At 60.3% G+C, this 22,268-nt stretch overlaps 1 protein-coding gene across 2 annotated transcripts in view; it reads left to right on the forward strand.

The window, feature by feature from the left end:
* Positions 1-22,268, forward strand: part of SNED1 (sushi, nidogen and EGF like domains 1) — a 67,870-nt gene that overhangs the window by 35,956 nt on the left and 9,646 nt on the right. For both annotated transcript variants that reach the window (XM_020288078.2, XM_076006122.1), the window contains exons 13-28: positions 1,371-1,487; positions 1,639-1,755; positions 1,944-2,057; positions 2,313-2,486; positions 9,385-9,498; positions 9,749-9,862; positions 10,460-10,573; positions 10,853-11,149; positions 12,614-12,797; positions 13,721-13,833; positions 14,634-14,915; positions 16,080-16,224; positions 16,292-16,374; positions 17,932-18,030; positions 20,215-20,331; positions 20,869-20,956. In XM_020288078.2, coding sequence (XP_020143667.2) covers positions 1,371-1,487; positions 1,639-1,755; positions 1,944-2,057; positions 2,313-2,486; positions 9,385-9,498; positions 9,749-9,862; positions 10,460-10,573; positions 10,853-11,149; positions 12,614-12,797; positions 13,721-13,833; positions 14,634-14,915; positions 16,080-16,224; positions 16,292-16,374; positions 17,932-18,030; positions 20,215-20,331; positions 20,869-20,956 — 2,272 coding nt within the window. The remainder of the gene's footprint in view (positions 1-1,370; positions 1,488-1,638; positions 1,756-1,943; positions 2,058-2,312; positions 2,487-9,384; positions 9,499-9,748; positions 9,863-10,459; positions 10,574-10,852; positions 11,150-12,613; positions 12,798-13,720; positions 13,834-14,633; positions 14,916-16,079; positions 16,225-16,291; positions 16,375-17,931; positions 18,031-20,214; positions 20,332-20,868; positions 20,957-22,268) is intronic.

Raw genomic sequence — 22,268 nt, forward strand, 5'->3', positions numbered from 1 at the left:
GCCCCATCTCCGCAGGGCTGCTGCTCCCCATCTCCTCAGGGGCTGCCGCGCCCCAGCTCTGCAGGGTCCAGCGCTCCCCAGCTCTGCGGGCGTTCTGTCGCCAGCGCTGCCCTGTGCTCTGCGGCAGTGCCAGGCCGGCGGGTCATGACCTTGCTCTCCTCCCAACAGGCTTCACTTCCTGCTCAGCATTTTTACAGACAGATTTTAAAATCATTGCACTAAGTTTTTTTTTTTTTTTTAAGTTTCATTAGGACTTGGGTTAGATCTCATTCAGTGGGAGAATGTCGACATTTCACAACATTTAGCCACTTGAAGCAAATATGAGTGTTGTTGGTGAGTGCACCGCGGGTGTGCAGAGCTGTCCTTCCCAGCGCCCACCCAGGACGCCCACCGGTGACCCTCCAGCACGCCCGGCATCCCTTGGCCGGTGCCCAGGGTGCCACCTGACCCCAGCGTGGCCCGTCCTCCTGGGGCTAAGGAACTGGGAACCCTAGCACCTCGTTGGGTTCACCTGGAACCTTCCCAGGGCATCTCTCCTGCTCTGTGCCATGTCCCCGAGGGCAGGACCCCGACAGTCTGACCCCTGGGACCACATGCCTCCCCCCACGCATGCAGCAGGGAGGGGTTTCCAAAGAGAAGGCCCACTGCTCAGTTCCCTGCAGAGCTGCCAGGTCTACCTTGACAGGTTCCTGGGACCACCCACAGCACCCACGGCCCGCTCTGGCCCTTGCCCAGCTGCACGCCCCCCGAGGGGTGCAGAGGCCCCTGCACCCAGGGCTCATCCTGTCCAGAGCCACACCTGCTCCCTGCCCAGGTCCCGGCACCCAGTGTCCCTGCCCTGCTGGTTCCGTCCCCACCCCAGGAACTGCAGAGACCTCTCCCCACCATGTTCCTGCTAAGGGGAGCAGGGGGAGCCACCAGTGTGGACACTGCTGGGCACAGAGGAGGGACGAAGGGGGGACTTGCCGTGGCTGCTCTCAGGGAGGGGCAGCGGAGCTTGGACGTCCACCTGTGTGGCCCTCGGCACGTAGGGTGGGTGCGGCGGGACCAGAGGCAGGGCCATCCTGCGCACCTTCCCCCAAGAAGGAGTCAGGGATTCTGGCCCCACTGGCCGTGTGAGGGTGTGACTGGTCAAGGTGGGAGGACAGACACGCTTGATTCTCTGTGCAGAGAGGACAGGTGGGCCCTTTGCTGTGTGAGGCTGAGCAGGGGTCTCCAGCCTGTGAGCCACGCCCGCCCCACCCCCGTGTGTGCCCTGCCTGCCAGGCCCACCCAGGGCCAGCGGACCGAGAAGACCCGGCAGAGGGCAGTGGGCTCCCAGGGCCAGGGCTGGCCCTTGTTGACCCGCCTCTCTCTGTCCTTCTGCGCAGCCCGGCCACACCTGTGCAGCTCAGGGCCCTGCCGCAACGGTGGCACGTGCAAGGAGGCGGCCGGCGAGTACCACTGCAGCTGCCCCTACCGCTTCACCGGGAGGCACTGCGAGATCGGTGCGGCCCAGGGCGCGAGGGCGGGAGGATGGGCCACCCAGGCTGCCGTGGCCACTCGGGCGTGCTCGGGAAGATGCCCTGCTCTGGGGTGTGGGGGTCCGGGAGGGCGGTGAGTCGTGACACCTCACCCAGCGGGTGCCTCTGCCTCCAGGAAAGCCAGACTCGTGCGCCTCCGGCCCCTGCCACAACGGCGGCACCTGCTTCCACTACATCGGCAAATATAAGTGTGACTGTCCCCCAGGCTTCTCCGGACGGCACTGCGAGATAGGTGAGGCCGGTGTGGGCCAGGCCGGTGTGGCTGGGGACAGTGTCTGTGGCTGCGAAAGCAGGCCCAGCGGGCAGGGCTGCTCCCGGCCCTGGGGCGTGAGTGGAGCTGGGTGTGGGGGACAGGATGCCCTGTCCGGCCCCGAGGCCCTTGGCAAAGACAGCTCAGGAGGGACCCCCTGCGTCCTGCAGCCCCCTCCCCCTGCTTCCGCAGCCCGTGCGTGAACGGGGGCACCTGCGAGGACCTGGGCACGGACTTCTCCTGCCACTGCCACGCGGGGTACACGGGACGCCGGTGCCAGGCAGGTGAGAGGGATGGGGTTGGGTGGGGGGTGGGATTTCTTCCTACCCACAGAGCTGGGCGGGGCCGGGAGGGGGCAGGAGAAAGACGCACCCGGGGAGCCAGTTCCCATGGTTGAGACAGCCCTCCCAGGCCCCCCACCCCGGGAAGGACGGTGCTGGAAGGGCCCTACCTGGCCCTGCAGCCTGGTGGACAGAGGGCAGAGCATGGGGGGTCGGTCAGGTGCAGGACAGTGTGGGACAGGCGGCTGTCCCTTGCAGAGGTGGACTGCGGCCCCCCAGAGGAGGTGAAGCATGCCACGCTGCGCTTCAACGGCACCCGGCCAGGCTCGGTGGCCCTGTATGCGTGCGACCACGGCTACAGGCTGAGCACCCCCAGCCACATGCGGATCTGCCAGCCTCGGGGTGTTTGGAGTGAGCCTCCCCAGTGCCTCGGTGATTCTCTGGGCCCCTGGGGGCGGGGCAGGTAGGGCCCACACCCTCCAGCCAGGCCCTATGGAGGAGCACAGGCAGGGACAATCCCTGGCAGCTTTGCTCGGGACCACTCACTGTGGGCCTCCCTGTCCCCAGAGAAGCAGGAGCTGGGTGTCACACACCACCACACTCACGCCGCAGGGGAAGCAGAGGCCGAGACGTAGCCCCAGGGCAGAGTCCTATCGGGGCAGATGCAGGTCAGGACCCCCAGACCTGTGGGCTCAGCGCCTGCATTGGAGCAAGATCCCCTTCTCCGGTAGCATTTGAGGAGCAGCTCTGAGAGCATCGCCTTGGGCTCTGGGGTGCCAGGGATCCGGGAGGGCGGTGAGTCGTGACACATCTGTGCCCCAGAGCTGGCACATGGCCCGGGGACGGGGGCCCCCTTTGATGGGGCCCAGAGGGGCGGGGCACTGAGCCACAGCAGCCCAAACTGCTCTCCAGGACACCTGTGGTGTCAACACGGTTTCTGTGAAACAAGGACTTTTAAACAAATAAGCACAGAGAGGGGCCGGCATACGAGCTGAGCAGGGCCCACGTGTGCCACCACCTTCCGGATGCCCCGCAAGGCCACGTCCAGCACTTGCGGCCTCGCTCAGGCGAAGCGTTCGGGAAAACAGAGGGGACCCCCTTTCTTTTACTCCCGTCCCTTCAAGCCCAGGGTGAGTTCGGTTCTGTCTGGAGACCACCCCTCCCCTGCTCCCCCCACGCGTTGCCAGAGAAGTAGAACCCTCAGGGACGTGGGCGCGCAGCCCGGACACCAGGAAGCCTGGAGAGTGCAGCTGCGTCGAGACACAGCAGTAAAAGTCCGGAAAACATGTGCTGTTGGAAGCAGAAGGACAGAAGCAAAGGTACAAAAGTAAGCCTGGCATAGGCCATGCAAACAGGATCAGGAAGTCATTAAAAAAGAAAGTGGAAATAAGAAGATTAAAGTTATAGTCACTGAAATGACATACATGATTTGTGAATGGATACAGATGAAGAACAAGTCAGTGAGTTGAAAGATCAGTTTGAAGAACTTTCCTGGAAAGAAGCAGGGAGAGACAGAAAGTGCAGGTGCCGTGGAGGAGAGAGCAGTGGGGTGGGGGCAGGGTAGGGGTGGGGACAGGGTAGGGGTGGGGGCAGGGTAGGGGTTGGGGCAGGGTAGGAGTGGGGACAGGGTAGGGGTGGGGGCAGGGCAGGGGTGGGGGCAGTGTATGGATGGGGACAGGTTAGGGGTGGAGACAGGGTAAGGGTGGGGATAGGGTAGGGGTGGGGGCAGGGTAGTGGTTGGGACAGGGTAGGGGTGGGGGCAGGGTAGGTGTCCAGGTAGGGTAGTGGTGGTGACAGTGTAGTGGTGGAGACCGGGTAGGGGTGGGGGCAGGGCAGGGGTGGGGGCAGTGTAGGGATGGAGACAGGGTAGGGGTGGAGACCGGGTAGGGTGTGGGCAGGATAGGGGTGGGGGCACGGTAGGGGTAGGAGAAGGGTCTGAGGGCCAACAGCAAGACAGCAGGGCCATGGACAAGAGAAAAGACGGAGGGAAAGGAGGGAATTCTGCGTGCCGATGGAGTTGAACTCCTAGAACTACAGATGAGTGACAGGTGAAAAGGCCCAGAGCGTGAAACAGGAAAGAAGGGAAACAAACTCTCAAGACACATTGTAGTAAAATGTAAGCATCACACAGATGAGAAAAAAAAAAAAAATTCAAATATCCAGATGGAAAAATAGGTCATCTGCAAAAGGCACAAGAATCAGATGGACATCACACTTCTCAACAGCAACATGTGATGACAGATAATTAAAGGAAAATCTGTGAATACTTAGGTTGTCCCTTTGGGGAGGGTGCGGACAGTTACAAAATACTTCGCTCCCACTGGAGTGTCAAGAAAACACCACGTTCTTGCACATACTGTATCTGTCAGGCAAGAAATCAGGACACATAACCCAGAGAAGAAATGGTCAATAGAAACAGATGACCCAGACGTTGGAATTTACAGACAAGGACTTTAAAATATCTTTATAAATATGTTAAAGAAAACAGAAGAAAATAAAGACAAAGTGAATGAGAGAATAGAGAATTTAAGCAGGAAAGAATTTTGAAGTAACAAAATAGAGATTCTGAAACTGAAAATATATCTGAAATGCATATGAAAATACATCTGAAATGAAGAATAAATTGGAAAGGCTTAACAGAATGGAAACAACAGAAGAAAAAACATAGAATGCAAAAGACAAGACAACAAAGTTATCTAAACTGCAGATCAAAGAAAAAATTAACTTTAAAACAAATTGTGAATAAATGAACTTTTAGAAAACAGAACAGAGAGTCAGAGATCTGTGAGACAACACTGAACAGACCAGTGAGCTCCTAACTGGAGTCCTAGAAGCAGATGACAGAATGGGCAAAGGAAGCATTTGAAGACCATTTTCTAAAAATGACACATCAACTGACAAATCCAAGAAGTTCAGCAAATCCTAAACAGGATAAATACTGGAATAAACAAATTTAACACCTAAAAGTTTTTATTCATTCAAATGTGAGAGCATCATAAAAATATTCTCACACAAACACAGCTTCAGAAGCTTAGCAAAACAAAAAGGGGTCCCTTTTCTGGGAGGGAGTACACAAATAGTAAGATAAACCCAGATAAGAGACAGGAGAGTTATCAAATACTGCAATAAGATTGCCACTCTCTAAAAGGAGAAAAAAATCAGAAAAAAGTGGCAAATACTAAAATTTAAAAGAATTATGCTAGAAAAAATATAGACAAATATGAACGCACTAAACTCTCCAGATAAAAGATTGTCAGATTTATTACAAAATAAAAGAAACTATATGTTCTTATAAGAGACACTCCTGAAATACAAGGACATAAAAAGACTGAACATGAAAGTCAGAAAAACGTACCAGGTAACTATAAACCAAAGTGCAGCGGGTGCCATAGCTGCATCACTACCAGAAGAAAAGGCTGCAAGGCAAAAGCATCGTTAAGGATGAGGAGGGTCTCTCTCGATGACAACTGGTTCAAGGCACCAGAAGATACAATCATAAATATTCAGGCATCTTTAATACATAGTCTCAATACATATAAAATGAACATTATTAATAATAAACTGCAGGACAAAACTGACATTCCCCATAACACTGGGGAATTCTAAACCACCTCTCTCCATTAATGACAAGTTAAGGAGCCCCCAAAATCAGTAAAGAGATAGAAGATTTGAACAATACAGTTAACACTTGGAGCTAATTCATTCTCTAAACACAAAGAAATTAAGTTTCTGGATAACAAGAAGATATATTTTTAAGTCTGCATGCAGATTTCAGATATTTTTGAAGATTATTTTGAAATAGTTCATGGGTGCAAGAGGAAATCATAGTGGACATTGAAAATATTTTAAAGCAATTGACAATAGAAACTTGATGCATCAAAACCTGTGTGATGCAGCCAAGCAGTGAATGCTTTATAAGAAATCAACAGCCTGATACCCATGATAGAAAAGAAGAAGATTTCAAAATTTATGAAATAAATATCTGACTTCAGGAGTTAGGAAAAGAATAACAAATGGTAATAAAAACAGCAAAAGGAAAGAAGCAATAAAGGTAAAGGCTGTAATTAATGAAATACAAATCGAAGATACAAAAGAAAAGATAGGCCGGGCGTGGTGGCTCATGCCTGTAATTCCAGCACTCTGGGAGGCCAAGGCAGGAGGATCGCTTAAGCTCAGGAGTTTGAGGTTGCTGTGAGCTGTGATGCCATGGCACTCTACCAAGGGTGACAAAGGGAGACCCTGTCTCAAAAAACAAAACAACAATAATAACAATAAAAAAAGCATTAAAAAAAGAAAGCCAAGATTAGTTCTTTGAGAAGCCTAATAAAATGGACAAATGTCTATGAAGACTGATCAAGAAAAACAAACAACACAAAAATCTTCAGAAATGAAAAAGGTGATAAAACCATAGACACAGCAGAGATTGAGAAGATTATAAGGGAACACTATCAGCTGTGATATACAAATAAACTTGAAATCTTAGGATAAATGGACATAATATTCACAGAAAAATATGACTAACAAAAATGACTCAAGGAAATATAGAACGCCTACATGGTCCTACAACTATTTAACTTGAAGCAGTAGTTAAAACATTTTCCCACAAAGAAACACCAGACCCAAACAATTTTATGGGTAAATTCTACCAAACTGCCAGGGAACAGTTCATTGCAGTATTACACAGACTCTTACAGAGAGAAGAATATAAATCTGTACAACCCATTCCCTGAGGCCAACATAACATCGACACCAAAACCAGTAGGGAAAGGAAAATTATGGGTCTATTAAACATAGAAACAGAGATGCAAGAATTTAATCGTCTGTAAAGACTGTACACACCATGACCAAGTCAGGTTGTTGCAAGGAAGGTCTGATATTAGAAAAACCTGCTACATTAACCGATCAGAGAAAAATCATAAGAATCTCATGAGTGCATCACAAGCATTTGACAAAATTCATACCCAGTAAGGAACAAAAAAGTACTTTCTCGTCTATATTAAAGTAGCATGATATACGTACCTCTAGTACCACGTGGTGTACAGTGAAATGGGATTTATTAGAGGAAGAACTTAACAGAGTGAAGCCGCAGAGCCCACATGACCCCGGAAGTGCTCGGCACCCAGAGAGCCACGCTGACAGCAGGCGCAACTGGACTGGCCTCGACTTGCCCGTGCTCAGAGGAGAGAGCCAGGCTACGTCCAGAGAGCTGTGCAGCGGGGAGTTCGCTGAGCCTTCCCTACAGGAGGAGGATCCGGAATTCAAAAGCTGTTCTTCTGTTGGGCTGACTCAGACATGCTGAGCTACCAACAGAAGAAAGGATAGTAGCTGCTGAGACCATTTTCCTATGCTGCTCCTCAAACCTGGAATAAACATCACCTAAATAGAGAAGAGTTCCCCTTAGGATTGGAGACCAGGATGCCTGTTTCTCACTAATTCTAATCAATATATTAGAAGTACTGGTCAGGCTGGGCACAGTGGCTCACGCCTGTAATCCTAGCACTCTTGGAGGCAGAGGCGGGAGGATCACTTGAGCTCGGGAGTTGGAGACCAGCCTGAGCAAAAGCAAGACCCTGTCTCTACTAAAAATAGAAAGAAATTAGCCAAACGACTAAAAAATAGAAAAAAATTAGCCGGGCATGGTGGCACATGCCTGTAGTCCCAGCTACTCGGGAGGCTGAGGCAGAAGGGTTGCTTGAGCCCAGGAGTTTGAGGTTGCTGTGAGCTAGGCTGACGCTAAGGCACCCTAACCCAGGCAACAGAGTGTGACTCTGTCTCAGAAAAAAAAAAAAAAAAAAAAAAAAAAAAGAAGTACTAGTCAATGCAATAAAGTGAAAAAAATAAAGTCATGAACATGTGGAAGGAAGAAGTAAACATGTCAGTATTTATAGCTGACGTGACTGTCTTTAAGCTACACACCACGTAACAGTACTAACAGCCGTGAAAATCAGAGAGCCGCAGTGGCGCTTGGCGGCACGGAGCTCCCTGAAGATGCTGTGTGAGATGAGAGAACACATATCACGATATCCTAATAAAGTTCATAAGCAACACAAACGAAACCGTGTGTGACTCACGCAATGCACAGGGCTTGCGTGTGCCCAGGTGGACCCGGCAGCGTCCAGCTCCCGGGGCAGTGCTCGTCCAGGTGTCCTTAAGTCATCACCGTTTACTTACGTTTTACAAATTAAAATCAAACTTTTCTAAAATTAAACATCTAAATCCAGGAGCACAACTTCCAGCTTAAAGGAAACCTGTGGTGAATCTTTTAAAACTAAGCATGTCCCCAAATGTGGTTTCTTACAAGATTGTTGTATATTGAAATGGGACGATTGGATGTGAGACGTCTTCCGCCAAACCTCAGAGGAGTTTGGGCCTGTCCCCCTGGAAGCCACTGGAATCCAACCCCACAGTGTCTCCTGTGAGCCCTGACGCCGGTCACGGCACAGACACAGCCAGGCACTGGGCCCCGGGCCGCTGCCCTGCCCCTCCCTGCAAGGAGAGCCAGCCCTGGGGTCTGGCGCTCCACGCACCGAGGGAATGTCACAGAATTCGTCTGGCTCCTCAAAACTAATTTATGTCCATCATACTGTGGCTTAGTGACAGCCACATTACTCTATTCTTGGGGTGCCCTAAGAAACTGGGGAGTGCCAGTCTCAGCTGTGCCTGCTTGGGGGCTCCTGCCGGGACCCTGTTGCAGCACCGGGTGAGGGAGCCCCACTTAGCTGGCTGAGACCGGTCCTGGCCCCCGGAGGGTGGCAGCTCCAGTGGCCTGGCCACGCTCCTGAAGGCAGTGGGTCCCCTGGCCATGGTCCCTGGATCCGGCCACTCCTCTCCCTGGACAGGTCTCTGTCTGGACGGCCAGGTCGGTCACTGCTTGTGCTCTTAGACCCCTGCCAGCTCTGACAGCCGGGACAGAGATTTACAAACATCTCTGCGCCCACCTTCCCAGGAGACTGAGCTCAGCTGGGAAACACTGATCTGGCCTCAGACGCTGGCCTCGGGCGCAGAGAAGGTGGGCAGCGGGGAGGGCAGGTCGCAGCCTCCGACACCAGGCCTGGTGGTGCCAGCTGGAGGAGGGAGAACATTGCCCAGCACCCAGGGACCACCCTCGTGCCTCTGCAGGGCCTGAGCCGGGAGACAGAGACACCAGTCCAGCAGGCAGCTCGGGAGCAGCCGGGGGGCGGGGGCTCTGTGGGCCGGCAGCGGGGGTGGCACGGCCCCCAGGAGGAGCAAGCGGGGGCTGGTGGAGGAAGAGGCCACGTACACAGCGGTGGCTGCAGGGCAAGGGTGGCTGGAGCCTCTGACCTGGCCAGCAACACCCTTCTGTCTGCAGAGAAGGACGAGTGCCAGGCGCAGCCCTGCAGGAACGGGGGCTCCTGCAGGGACCTCCCAGGGGCCTACGTCTGCCAGTGCCCTGCGGGCTTTGTCGGCGCCCACTGCGAAACAGGTAAAGGCCCCCCTCCGGCAGGTCCTCGAGGATCAGGGGTGGGTGGGTCCCCACATCCCCGCTGGACGGGCGACTGGGGAGAGGGACAGCCAGGGCTGCTGGTTAACTGGGGAAGCTCAGGGTTCTCTGGGAGCCTGCCTGCGCCCTCCTGCCTCTGCTCCACCTCCCCTTTCCCTTCCTCCCGCTGTCCTCTGCTCCCTCCCCCAGACTCCCCCCTTGCGGTGGGGCCCACTTTCTGGGTGTTCTCCAGAGGTGGACGCCTGCGACTCCAGCCCCTGCCGGCACGGAGGCCGGTGCGAGAACGGCGGCGGGGCCTACCTGTGCGTCTGTCCCGAGGGCTTCTTCGGCTACCACTGTGAGACAGGTAGGGCCAGGCTGCCCGCTCAGCCGGGCCCTGTGGCCACCTCCCCAGAAGGCCCCTCCTCCGCTCTCAGGCCAGTGGCCTCGCTCTGGTCTCCGTGGTGCCTGACTGTGCCGTCCAAGCACCACCTCACTCCAGCACCCGCCTCCCAACAGCCCCATCTCACCCGAGCACACTCCCAGTGGTGGCCTCACCTCTCCCCGAATGGCCCCACTGTCCCTTCCCCGGAATACTGTCCCCAGGGGACCTGCCCCCCTCTGCCCAGCACCACCGTCCTCCTCCTTCATGGTGCTCCAGGGCTCTCGAGAGTCGCCTCTTGCCCAACCTGCCACTTCGTCTCCCTTCCTAGGACAAGAGCATTACAGGGGCGGTGCCCTAACCTGCCTCCGTCCAGTGTCCCCACCCCTAGGGTAGGCCTGGCCAGCAGCACTCGGCTGTGCAGGGTGGACCGGGGCGGCGAGGGTGGCGAAGCTGGGGGAGGCAGGAGCTGCCGCGGGACCCTCCTCCCCCACATAGAAGGACTCAGTGCCCAGGAGCCAGGCCAGGCTGTGGTGGGGGCTGGCGGCGCCTGGCGCTCACGGCTGCTCTTCCCGCCCCCAGTGAGTGACCCCTGCTTCTCCAGCCCCTGTGGGGGCCGCGGCTACTGCCTGGCCACCAATGGGTCCCACAGCTGCACCTGCAGAGTGGGCTACACGGGCAAGGACTGCGCCAAAGGTAGGTGGCCTGGGTGTCCGTGATGGGGGGGTGGCCAGGACCTGAGGGCAGGTGTCCAGGCAGGTGCCTGTCCGGGCTCCTTACCTGAGAAACAGGGAGGGGACACAGTCCCCAGGAGCACACAGAACGCGTCTCACGTGGGGAAGTGTGAGCTCCAGGGACACGGAGGACTCCACGGGGGCTGCGCCAGGCCCAGAACAGATGCCGGGCAGGGCAGGGCAGGGCAGACGCGGCAGGCAGCCGACCACGCCCCTCCGTGTCTCCACCCGAACGCTGCAGAGCTGTCCCCGCCGACTGCCCTCACGGTGGAGAAGGTGGAGGAGACTGGGGTCTCCATCTCCTGGCGCCCTCCGGACGGCCCGGCCGCCAGGCAGGCGCTCGATGGCTACGCAGTCACCTATGTCTCCGCGGACGGCGCCTACCGCCGCACAGACTTCGTGGACAGGAGCCGCTCCGCGCACCAGCTGCGGGCCCTGGCGGCGGGCAGGGCCTACAACATCTCCGTCTTCTCGGTCAAGCGCAACGCCAACAACAAGAACGACATCAGCAGGCCGGCGGTGCTGCTCGCCCGCACGCGTGAGTGCCGCCAGCCCGCTGGCTGCCCTGCCCTGGCACCCGTGTCCTGAGAGCGGTGCGCTGAGAGCCGAGGGAGGGGCGCGCAGGCCGCGCCCGAGGGGGTGGGACAGACCTCCCGTGCAGGCTTGCGCAGCGGAGGCTGCTGGGACGGAGGCTGAGGACACAGCGTGATAAGCAGGTGTGGGGCTTCACAGGTGTCAGACACAGGACCCAGCTCAGAGGGAGAGTGACAGATGGCAGGTGAGGGGGAGGCGGGGAAGCAGGGCCCCCTGAGAAGGGACTGGCAGCAGCAAGGGGCCGAGGGGCAGGTCGGAGCCCTGTGGATTTTCCCAGTGAAATCAGAAGCCGGCGGAGAGTCTCCAGCAGTGGCTGGTGTGACCCGAGGGCTGTGACAAGCACACTCCGCCTGCCTGCCTGGGCGTGGCTGGGAGAAGCCACGAGTGTGGGCCAGTGAGGGTGAAGTGGGGGCTCTGGCCATGTTCTGAGGGTGGAGCTGCAGGGGGGTCTGGAGACAGCGTGAGGGGGAGTTGTTACCGCCGGGCCAGGGTGCGTGCTAGGAGCAAGCCCCAGTGGGAAGGGCAAACCCGGGCCTTCAGCCTGTGGCTGGTGCTGAGCGCAGTCACCAGACGCCATTCTGAGGAGGAGGGTGCAGACGGAGGCAGGAAGGGGTCTCCACGTGCAGGGGTGGGGCTGAGGCAGGGGGTCCCGGAAGCCAGGAGGCAGGGGCGAGGAAGGAGTAGGGACCAAGCCCGCAGCTGGGAGGATGCTGGGCAGGGGAGAAGGAGAGGAGGGCCGTGGCCAGCGGGGACACTGCTGAGAATGAGACTAGGAACTGGGGCGTCTGGGGAAGGCTTTGAGGGTTTAGCTTCTCGTCTGCTCTGGAACGCCCTGGGGTGGGGAGAGAATCCCCAGAACAGGCCACAGCAGACGCCGTGTGGGAGGACCAGGGCAGGGCCGAGGGCTGCCCCCGCAGAGCCGAGCCTGGGGCCAGCACATGAGCTCCGGGTGCAGCCGGCGCAGGAGCCCAGGGTGGGGTCGGCTATGGGGGCCTCGAGACTCGGCCAACATGCCTGTGGCCTCGAGAGACAGGAGTGAGAATGAGGAAGGCGCTGGTGGCTCGAGGACAGAGGAAAAGGCCCTCGGAGCAGGGACGTGCGCAGTTGCGTGGCTGCTGCGTGGCTGGCAGGCAGGGCAGACGGGCAGAGCGCCACACGGGTGCAGAGCAGCTCAGCTGTCAGATCTCCTAGGTCCAAACAGTCAGCCCCCTGCAGCTGTCACCTCTGGAGGCAGAGTCCCCGCTGAGCGGCTGATGGGGTACATGCCACGCACCGTGGCTGCCGGGGCCCCCCCCCCGTCACCTCTCCACAGCCCCAGCCTGGTCTTCCAGGCCTGGTCTCGGCACGAGCCCCCACTCCCTGGGAGCAAGGAAGGGCCGGCACCCGCTGAGCCGCCTGTTGCCCCCAGGACCTCGCCCTGTGGAGAGCGTGGAGGTCGCCAACGTGACGGCCAGCACCATCTCGGTGCAGTGGGCTCTGCACCGGATCCAGCACGCCACCGTCAGCCGGGTCCGCGTGTCCCTCCACCACCCTGAGGCCTCCCAGGACCAGTCCGCCGACGTGGACAAAAGCGTGGACAGGTTCACGTTTGGGTAAGAGGAGAAGCCCACCACAGGGGGCCTGGGTGGGGACAGAGCAGGGCCTCGGGGACGAGGGGGCCGAGGTCCAGGGCGTGTTCCGCGTGTTCCCGGCCCACCTGCTCCTCCTCCTCCTCCGGTGGGGCGGGTCTGGGATGAGGCTTGGCGCCGACAGGCTTGGATCTCGGGGCCACGTGCGTAGCAGGTGCCTTGGTAGGAAGGCCGGGGACGGCACAGATACCTCCTGCGCAGGTGCCGAGAGAGTGGCCTGGCCGCCAGGAGAGCGGGGCAGGGAGGCTGGGGGGACAGCACGGGGCGCATTCGGGGGTCCCCGCAAGGGCCCCGCGTGCCGATCGCCAGTCAGAGGGAAGCCTCTGGTCTCCTGCGCGGAGCAGGCCGATGGCTGGGAGGCACGCGCAGTGGAAAGACGACGCAGCGCGGCTTCCTGGGGTGGGCGGCTGCCTGGCGCGTGTGGACATTCCAGACTGCAGGAGGGAAGCAGGCGCTCCACGTGAACCACGTTGTTCGCACCCACAGTTCAGGCGCAGGGAGCCCCCGGTCTGTTGGTGGGGGGGAGCCCTCTGAAGTCCCTGTTCCCAGCAGGCCTTTCTCGGGGAGCACCGGCCTTGCGTGGCCTTTTCCGCCCGGCGACCTTCTCCACTCGCTCCCTTCTGGCCTCTCCTGAGCCCCAGCCCCTGGCCACACTGTGGCCTCCTCGTCCTTCCCACTGGGCTGGACGGACCATGGAGTGGGTTTCCACCCTGGGAGCACACGGTCTGAGGGCCACTAATCTGTCCCTCGTGGAGGTGGCCTGGGCCACCAGCAGCAGGATGACACATGTCCTTGGCCACGTCCTGCTTGAGGGAGCTGCAATGCAGCTGTGAGCCAGACACGTGTGTCTCAGATGTGTGTCCTCCTCTCTCCCCCGCCCCCCGCAGGGCCCTGCTGCCAGGGAGGAGATACACCATCCAGGTGACCACCCTCAGCGGGCTCAGCGAAGAGGAGCAGCCCACGGAGAGCCTGGCCACCACACCAGTGCACGTGTGGACCCGTAAGTGGAGCACGTGGCCCAAGGCCCACGCAGGGCCTTCTTCTAAAAGGTCTGACCCCTTCCAGCATCCCCCAGTCCTCTCAGAAGTGTCCACGACACTAGAAACCCAGCCCCGAGCCTCCCAGAAGTCTCTTCCACTGAGACGGCCGGGCAGCAGCACTGTGCTGGGCTGGCCTGGATCCTCCCGCTGGGGACAGTTGTCTGCGGTCGGCCTCAGCACCCAAGGCTCAGTGCGTCCCCCTGTGAGACACTGACCGAGGGCCAGAGGCACCCACACTGCCCAGGGCTCTTGACCAGGCGACCAGCCCACACTAGCTGAGCCCACACCCAACCCGGCACCCGGGGAGGACCGGGAGGTTGCGGGCAGGTCTGTGAGGAGCGAGGGCCAGAGCGGGAATGTGTCCGTTGGGGACAGCTGTGCCTTGTGGGGGCTGCTCCCCCACGGTCCTGGGACACAGCCGCAGGGGAAGGCACGTGAAGACCAGGGGGCGGGGACTCCACTCCAGGGTGCCGCAAAGCTGCCACACATGAGGGTGCTGACAGACGGGACAACTACGGGGACTTCGCTTGGCGAATCCAAACCCGGGAGGGGCAGCGTCGGGGCCAGTGGCCCTCTGGGGCAGGGTGGCAGAGCTTCCACGTAGCACACGCTCACGGCTGCAAACACACTGCACGCCGTCCTTTAGGACTACAGAGTTGTTCGTGATAAACAACCGAGCTTCCAGGCAGGCTTGAGCAGCCGCGTCAGATCCTTAAACCGTGTCCCTGCCTTTCGCCTCCTGTCCCTGCGCCTTGTCCAGGGCCCCTGCCTCCTGCGAACCTGACTGCCACCCGGGTCACGGCCACCTCTGCCCACGTGGTCTGGGACGCCCCCGCACCAGGCGTCCTGCTGGAGGCCTACGTCATCAACGTGACCACCAGCCAGAGCACCAAGAGCCGCTACGTCCCCAACGGGAAGCTGGTGTCCTACACGGTGCGCGACCTGCTGCCGGCACGGCGGTACCAGCTGTCGGTGACGGCCGTGCAGAGCGCGGAGCACGGCCAGCTGCACAGCGAGCCCGCCCACCTCTACATCGTCACCTGTGAGCGCTGCGCCTGGGCCCTGGGGCCGGGTGGGGCCGGGTGTTGGGCCAGCGCTCCGGACTGTCAGGACTGACCTGGCCGTGAGGGGCTGTGGGCCACCAGCGGGGACAGCCATCCTGGGGCGTGGTGTCCTGACCTGCCACACTGCAGAAACAGGGCCCCTGATCGCCCGGGAGCAGCTCACATGTGGGCAGGGGCTTTTCAAATTGGCGCAGAAAGGAAGGACTTGGGGACAGGCGGCCGTGACCACTTGGGCAGATTAGCTTGTGGAGCCTCGTCTGTGCCAGGCCCGTGGTAGGCCCCAGACGGGGAGAGCAGGGAGCGCAGGCATCGCCCGGGACGGTGCCCAGGTAGCAGCGAGGAGAAGGGCCTGGAAGGTGCCTTGCAGCCCCCGAACCAAGGGCACCAGGCATGAGTGGGCGGCTGGGCACACAGAGGCTGCGATGGCCACGCCAGGAACCGGGGTCTGTCCCCAGTGCACAGGGGCCCACCAGGTCCCACTGGGTCCTGTGCACCCTGCCGTCTCAAGGTCACGGCAGGCGCTGCGGGAACCGTGTCTAGGCAGAGCAGGGGCAGAGCACAGCCACAGCAGGCGGGCAGCTGCAAGGCGGGGCAGCTCCCCACGGAGGGCCACGGTCTCCACCAGGGAGCAATGGCACACAGAGGCCTCAGGCCCACTCTGCCCCCTGCCAGGGGAAGGGAGCTGGTCACACGACGAGGGCCCGCCTGGGAGACCCCCCAGGGTGACACACGGTGCCTCTCTGTCCGGGTGGGAGCGGAGTGGGGGCCTCGGCTGAGGTGTCTTGTCAGGACAGCCAACTGCTGGGGACGGCTGTGTCTCAGGGCAGCCTGGGGCCGAGTCCGAGGGCCCCACCCCACCTTGCGGACACAGAGCTCAAGTCTGGGCTGGGGGGTCTGGGACCTGCCTGGCGACTCCCAGGCGAGGGCGTGTGCATGTCCCTCAGAGGGACGTGGTGGCTGGAACGAGCCGGGGTCCCGCCCATCTCGCGGAGCCCCAAACCCCATGTGTTGCCACAGCCCACGTGCACATCCACACCCCAAGCCCGGCTGGGAGCCAGCAGCCCCCCAGGGCGGCAGGGGCAGGGCGGGAGCAAAGCAGCCCGCGCCCGTGTGGCCACTCCCCTCCCCCGCCTGCTCTGCAGCCCCCGGGGACGGCGCCCACCGACGCTGGCACCAGGGAGGACACCACCCGAGGGTGCTCAGAAACAGACCGCCCCCAGCGCGCCTGCCGGAGCTGCGCCTGCTCAATGACCCCGGTGCCCCCGAGATGCCGACCCAGCCGCCCAGGTACGCGCCCGGCCGTCAGCCCGTCCTGCAGGCCGTGCTCGCCATGGTGACTCCGCGCTCTCCGCAGGTTCTCAGAGCTCGTGGACGGCAGGGGCAGAGTGAGCGCCAGGTTCGGCAGCTCGCCCAGCAAGTCGGTCCCCACGCAGTCACGTGAGTGCCGCGCTCCCTGCCCGACCCAGAGGTCAGCCCAGGCCTCGCCACCATGCCTGCCTAACCCTTGTCCCCAGCATCAGGAGTGACAAGGCCCTTGAGACCTGGGCTTAACCACCACCCCAGCGTCCAACGTGGTCTCTGGCCAGGGACCGGACTCTGGTGGTGCTTGGGCCCCCGGGCAGCTGCAGGAACAGGGTGAGGTCCACAGTGGAGGGACAGGCACCTGGCCAGTGCTCAGTCCAGGTGCTGGCAGGGCACGCAGGACAGGATGGAAAGTAAAGATGTTAGAAGTGGGTCTGAGACGTTCCGGAAACTTTGCTTGCCAGGCTAGAACTCTGAGCTTTGTCCCAGGCTGTGGCAGTCACATCCTCCCCGGACCAGCAGGACCAGCTGTGCCCACAGCTCCTCAAGAGCAGAGCCCACGTGGAGCTGCCAGTCGGAATCTGTCCTTCAGCAATGGCTGAGTGACTCGTGTGCTTGGCATGGCCCAGGACACGTGTGCCCTCCACGCTTAGGACCACATTCCACAGGCCTGGGTCGTGGTCCTGCTCAGGCCGAGACCAGATGGGCCACCTGGGGCAGGTCGCTGGGCCTCCCAGCCTTGCCAGGCACCACAGGGCGTGAGCAGCCTTGGCCACCATCCCTAGCAAGGTTGTCCCAGCAGCACTGGGGCAGATGGGTCAAGATGCCCCAGCCTGGACCCTCCCCCAGCTCATCGAGGCGTGAGGGGGTGCAGGGACCTGCAGGTGGCAGGCCTCCCATGGTTCTGACTTGGAGCCACCGTGCTTGGTAGGAGGGAAGCAGGTAAGGCCAAGTGCCCGTCCTCACAGAACTCCCCAACAGGGAGCCTGGTCTCTGGTTAAACAAGTATTTCAACCAACAAAAACTTCCCATCAAGGAAGGGAGGGACAAGGACAGGTGTGCAGCAGGGAGGGTGAGAGGAGGGCAGCAGAGGGGTCACTGCCACCTGGCGAGCAGGAGGGCAGGGCCAGGGCCAGGCGTCTGTGGAGATGGGCGGTCGGCTGCCCTCAGGATGCCCAGTGGGGGGCAGGGTGAGATCTGGGATGCAGAGATGGGCGATCAGACTTGGCAGCCGCCAGAGCAGGCACGAGATTCCTGAGGGTGCAGGTGAGAAGCCCGCACAGAGTGACTTGCAGCTGGGGGTGAGAAGGGCAGGGGTCTGCAGAGTCTGGGGGCAAGTAAGAGGGGAGGAGGCATCGTAGCCCGTGAAGCAGGGGCTGGAGCGGGAGGAAAACAGAGACTGACCCTGAGAAGGGAGAGCAATGGCGTAGCTACAGAAGGAAGAGGCTTCTCAGTAGTGCAGGGTCGTGGAGCACAGCCCAGGCAGCTCTGTGGGCCCTTCAGGTGAAGGCCGGGTCCCTGCTGAGGGTCGGTGGGAGGGTGTGGGGCCAGCAGGTGAGCAGGCACCCCCACCCCCGTGCCACACCAGGGGCCAGGCCCCCCGAGGCACATCCCTGAGGGAGAGAAGCAGCCCAGGAGGGAGGCTCCAGCATGGAGCGTCCGTGCCACGTGGTCACCCCCGGCTTCCCCTAGAGCCCACAGTCCCGGCGCAGCTCGAGAACGTGGAGGAGACCCCCACGCAGGTCAGCCTGGCCCTCCAACTCCCTGAGCACAGTGACAAGGACATCAGCAGTAAGTCGGTAGTGGTGGTGGTGGTGATTTGGGGACTAATTGTTCTTAGGGCCCCAGAGGCTGCGGCAGGCGGCGGGAGCCCAGAGCGCCCACCTGGGCAGGGCAGAGACAGCACCCCCCACCCCGCAGTGGTGGCCAGCAGGCAGGACCCGCACAGACCCCCTCGCCTCTCCGTGGAGGAGCACGTTCAGTCAGGGCGGCGGCAGTCAGTGGAGGTGGCGGCTGGGCCCTGTGGACGCCCAGGACGCTCAGGGCCGGGACTGTCCCTGGTCCGTGCTCCACCTCAGGAGAACCTTGGCCGGTACATCCCTCAGGGCACCTGGGCCTGCCCAGCACCTCCGGTCAGAGTGGCTCAGGAGGCGTCTCCCCACAGACAGCGCACGAGGACGCGTGTCCTTACACTGAGTCAACCCCACTCTGCCTGTCTCCCTGCTCTGGCCCTCGGGCCGCGTCCCTCCGGAACATTCTCCTAGGGGCCAGTGGCCCTGTCTCCCGAGTCTCACCAGGGACTCAGGTGGGATCATCCATCAACAACCCAAGGGGGCCTGGCAGTTGGTAGAGGTGTGGGTCTGAGGGTGGCCCGCCTGCGAGGCCAGGGGGCACGTGCAGGCGTCTGGTGAGGGGGCCCCGCTGGCCGCTCCAACCCTCAGGTGCGAGCAAGGCCTCTGGGGACTTTACTGGGGACGGATCAGCCCTCACATCCCTCAGGCGGGACTCAGACCCACCCTGTGCCCCAGTGGGGCTGGCGGTGCCCGAGCCTACGCATGAGGCAGCCCTGCGAAGACCATGGGAACCAGAAACCAATGGCCCCACTGTCTCATTACAGCGTTTGCGGGAAACGGGGGCGGGAAAAGTCAACGCCACAAGTGTGCAGCAGGTCAGATCCCGGAGAGGAACTCTAAGGACAAGTGACCTCGTGTCTTCAGTAAATAAAAAGGGAGACGGTTGCAGGGTGTAGGTGAAGAGACTCGAGACACATCACACAAAGGAAGGTGTTGATTCTACGAGCTCAGCCCCACCTGGATTAGACCAGCTGCAAAGAACACTTTTAAGATGATCGGAGAAAAGTGAACATGGTCCAGGACATCATGCGATATTGCGGGACTGCTGATAATTTACAATAATAGCATCACGGTCACGTGAAGTATCACATGCCTGTGTATACAGGTGAAATGGTGGATGGTATCTGTGAACTGCTTTGAGATTATTCAGCAAGAGAAAGGAAAGTGACAAAAGATAGACACAGATGACACAGGATTGGCCAGTTCTGGCCACCACTGAAGCGGAGTGCAGCAGGCTCTTCATACTTCACATGCTGTAGCTTTGAAAATTTTCACAGTAAAAGGTTTTTTTTGAAGCCCACAACTCATTTTCAGCACATCAGGAAAAACAAAAAGATAAGGACAGTCCCAGAGGACAAAGAAGGGGGAGAAAGGAGAAAGGCAACAGACCCAGTGAGGAAGGAGGGGATAGCCCAGGAGAGACTCCTAGGCCGGTGCCCGTGGGGACGGGCGCTCACAGCGGGGTCGCCGAGTCAGAGCGGGGAGGCTGGCCGGCTCCGTATTGATGACATGGGGCAGACACAATTCTTACTCTCCTATGCTTTTCAATGGTTTTTAAGTTAAAAAATAAAACAACAGGGATCTTGACAAAGCTAGACAAAAACAACACACTCGTGGCCAGTGTGGCGTGTGCCGGCGCCCAGAGTGTGGCGTGTGCCGGCGCCCAGAGTGTGGCGTGTGCCGCGGTCCTGAAGACAAGCCGGCCTCACACAGAGGCTGCCTGGGGCTGTGGGACCAAGTGGGCCAGGTTCCCAGCAAAGAAACCCTGTGTGGGGACAAAGCCAGCAGCAAGTGGGCGGGGGCCACGGGCCAGTGGGGGCTCAGCACCGAGGGCCCTGCTCCTCCCTCCCCGCCCCCTCCTCTCCTCCCTCCCTTCCTTGTCATGAGGCCAGGGATGCCGAGACCCGTCTTCCCCTCTGCTCTCTTTGTACACCTGACACGGGACCACCCTGTAGGGCCAGTGGTGTCTGGGAGCCACAGCGGGGAGGGGGACAGGCCTGTCACTGCAAAGAGCGTGGCCGCCCTGCATCTGGGGTCAGCACGGAAGAGGAGCCAACACGCGTTCCTGCGAGCAGGCCTCCCCGGGGCCCAGTGACTAAACTCTCGTGGCCTCTGTCTGCAGACGCCCCGCGGAACTGCTCAGAGAACCCCTGTCAGAACGGAGGCACCTGCGTGCCGGGCGCTGGCACCCACAGCTGCGACTGCGGGCCGGGCTTCAAAGGCAGGCACTGCGAGCTCGGTGAGTCAGGGCGTGGCCTCGGGACGCCTGTTGCAACCGCCTGCGGCTCGGCCCCACCACCCACGACCACTGGGCCACGGGTGGGTTTGCCGTGGGGGCCCCCAGACGGGGATGCTAGGCAGGGACCTCACAGGTGACCTGTGAGCCACAGGGAGGGCACTGCCGCCGAGGAGCCGCGACAGGAGGTCCTGCGGGTACAGGGGCCTCGGAACAGGCCCGCACGACGGTGGCGCGGCTGCAGGGAAGGGGCAGTGGGGTGGTGGAGGAGGGCAACACTGGACTGGGCAAGAGGGGTCCCACCCCACCTTCAATCCCGAGGCCTCTCCTGCCTTCAGGGGGACCGGCCTGCGAGGACGCCTGGCTACGGCGGCCCACCCTGCGAACGCCCTGGGGGTGGGCGTCTAGCTCAGCAGGCAGCTGGTGCAGACCCGGGCGCAGGCCCGCTGCCAGGGTCCCCTCAGGCGGGTCTTGCCCGGGGGCGGGAGGACAGCACCCTCAGCACAGAGCTCTTCACGCACCTTCTCCTTCCTGCCGCAGCCTGCAAGAAGGTGCCCCGGCCCTGCACGCGGCTGTTCTCGGAGACAAAGTCCTTTCCGGTCTGGGAGGGAGGCGTCTGCCACCACATGTAAGTCGGTCTGTGTCCTCAGCCTTGCCACACTCGAGAGCAGGCGTCCTCAAACCGCGGCCCGCGGGCCACATGCCGGTGTTTTTGCCCGTTTGTTTTACTTCAAAATAAGATACGTGCAGGCATAGGAATTTGTTCATAGTTTTTTTAAACTATAGTCCAGCCCTCCAACAGTCTGAGGGACAGTGAACTGGCCCCCTGTTTAAAAAGTTTGAGGACCCCTGCTCTAGAGCGCCCCTGACTTTTCGAAGTGCTTTCTCAGAGTCTGGCCCACCCAGCCCTGACGAGGGATGTGTTCCCAGACACACAAGGGACCAGCTCCCTTCACGAGACACGGCGGGAAAGTGAGGCAGAAAGACGGAGTAACTTGCCCGGGTCCTTGCAGCCAGGAGCGGAGGCTGAGGAGGACCCAGGCCCCGGCTCCCTGCCCCTGAGCCCCCCACCCCACACCCAGGGCAGCCCGGCCCAGCCCCGGTGGAGGGCAGGCTCCCACAGACACACAGCACAGAGAACATCAGTCCCGGTTCTGCCATTAACTCACGATGTGTCCCTGGGCAAACCACTCATGCCTCAGTTTCCCCACCTATAAAATGGGCAGCTGAGGGAGAGTTGCCTCGCTCATCTCTTAGGGACTTTCTTGCTGACATTCTGTGACTCGGTGGGTCACACCATCAATTTGGCCAACAACGAACTTACTGAGCACCTACTGCGTGCAGGCACCCTTCCCAACACTCAGCACGCATCAGTGAGCAGCACAGACCACAGCTCTGCCCTGGGGACCCTTGCGTCCCAGATGGGGGCGGGGCACAGACGAGAAAGAGGGAGTGCCAGTGTGTCAAGTGGTGCCGCAGCTGGTGGCAAGAGCCAGGGAAGAAGAGTCGGACGGGGGAGACCAGGGGAGCCAGAGGCGGGGCGGCGGATGGGAGGGAGGACACTCCTGTCAGTGTCAGGGACCAATCCCCTGTGTCCGAGCGTGCCTGTGCCTGTGCCAGACCAGTCTGGGGAAGGGGAAGAGGCCGGCAGGGCCGGGGCCACGCAAGCGAGGTGGGGAGTGGCGGGAGGGCGAGGGGCCTGGGAGACCCTCAGGAGACTCTGGCGCTTGTTCTCCACGAAAGGGGGAGCAGCCGAAGGGTCCCAAGCAGTGGAGGGACACATCTGCCGACCTTCCTAAAGACCACTCTGCCTGCTCTGGGGGTGGCACGTGGGAGGGTGCGGGCAGAACGTTACTGGGCACACGGTCAGGCTCGATGCCTCGTGGGGCACATCGAGACACCAGTCTGGCTGGGACTGGGGGCCACACTGGCAGGCACAG

This window comes from Microcebus murinus, chromosome 8 (genome assembly GCF_040939455.1).
Source record: "Microcebus murinus isolate Inina chromosome 8, M.murinus_Inina_mat1.0, whole genome shotgun sequence".
Classification (NCBI taxonomy): Eukaryota; Metazoa; Chordata; class Mammalia; order Primates; family Cheirogaleidae; genus Microcebus; species Microcebus murinus.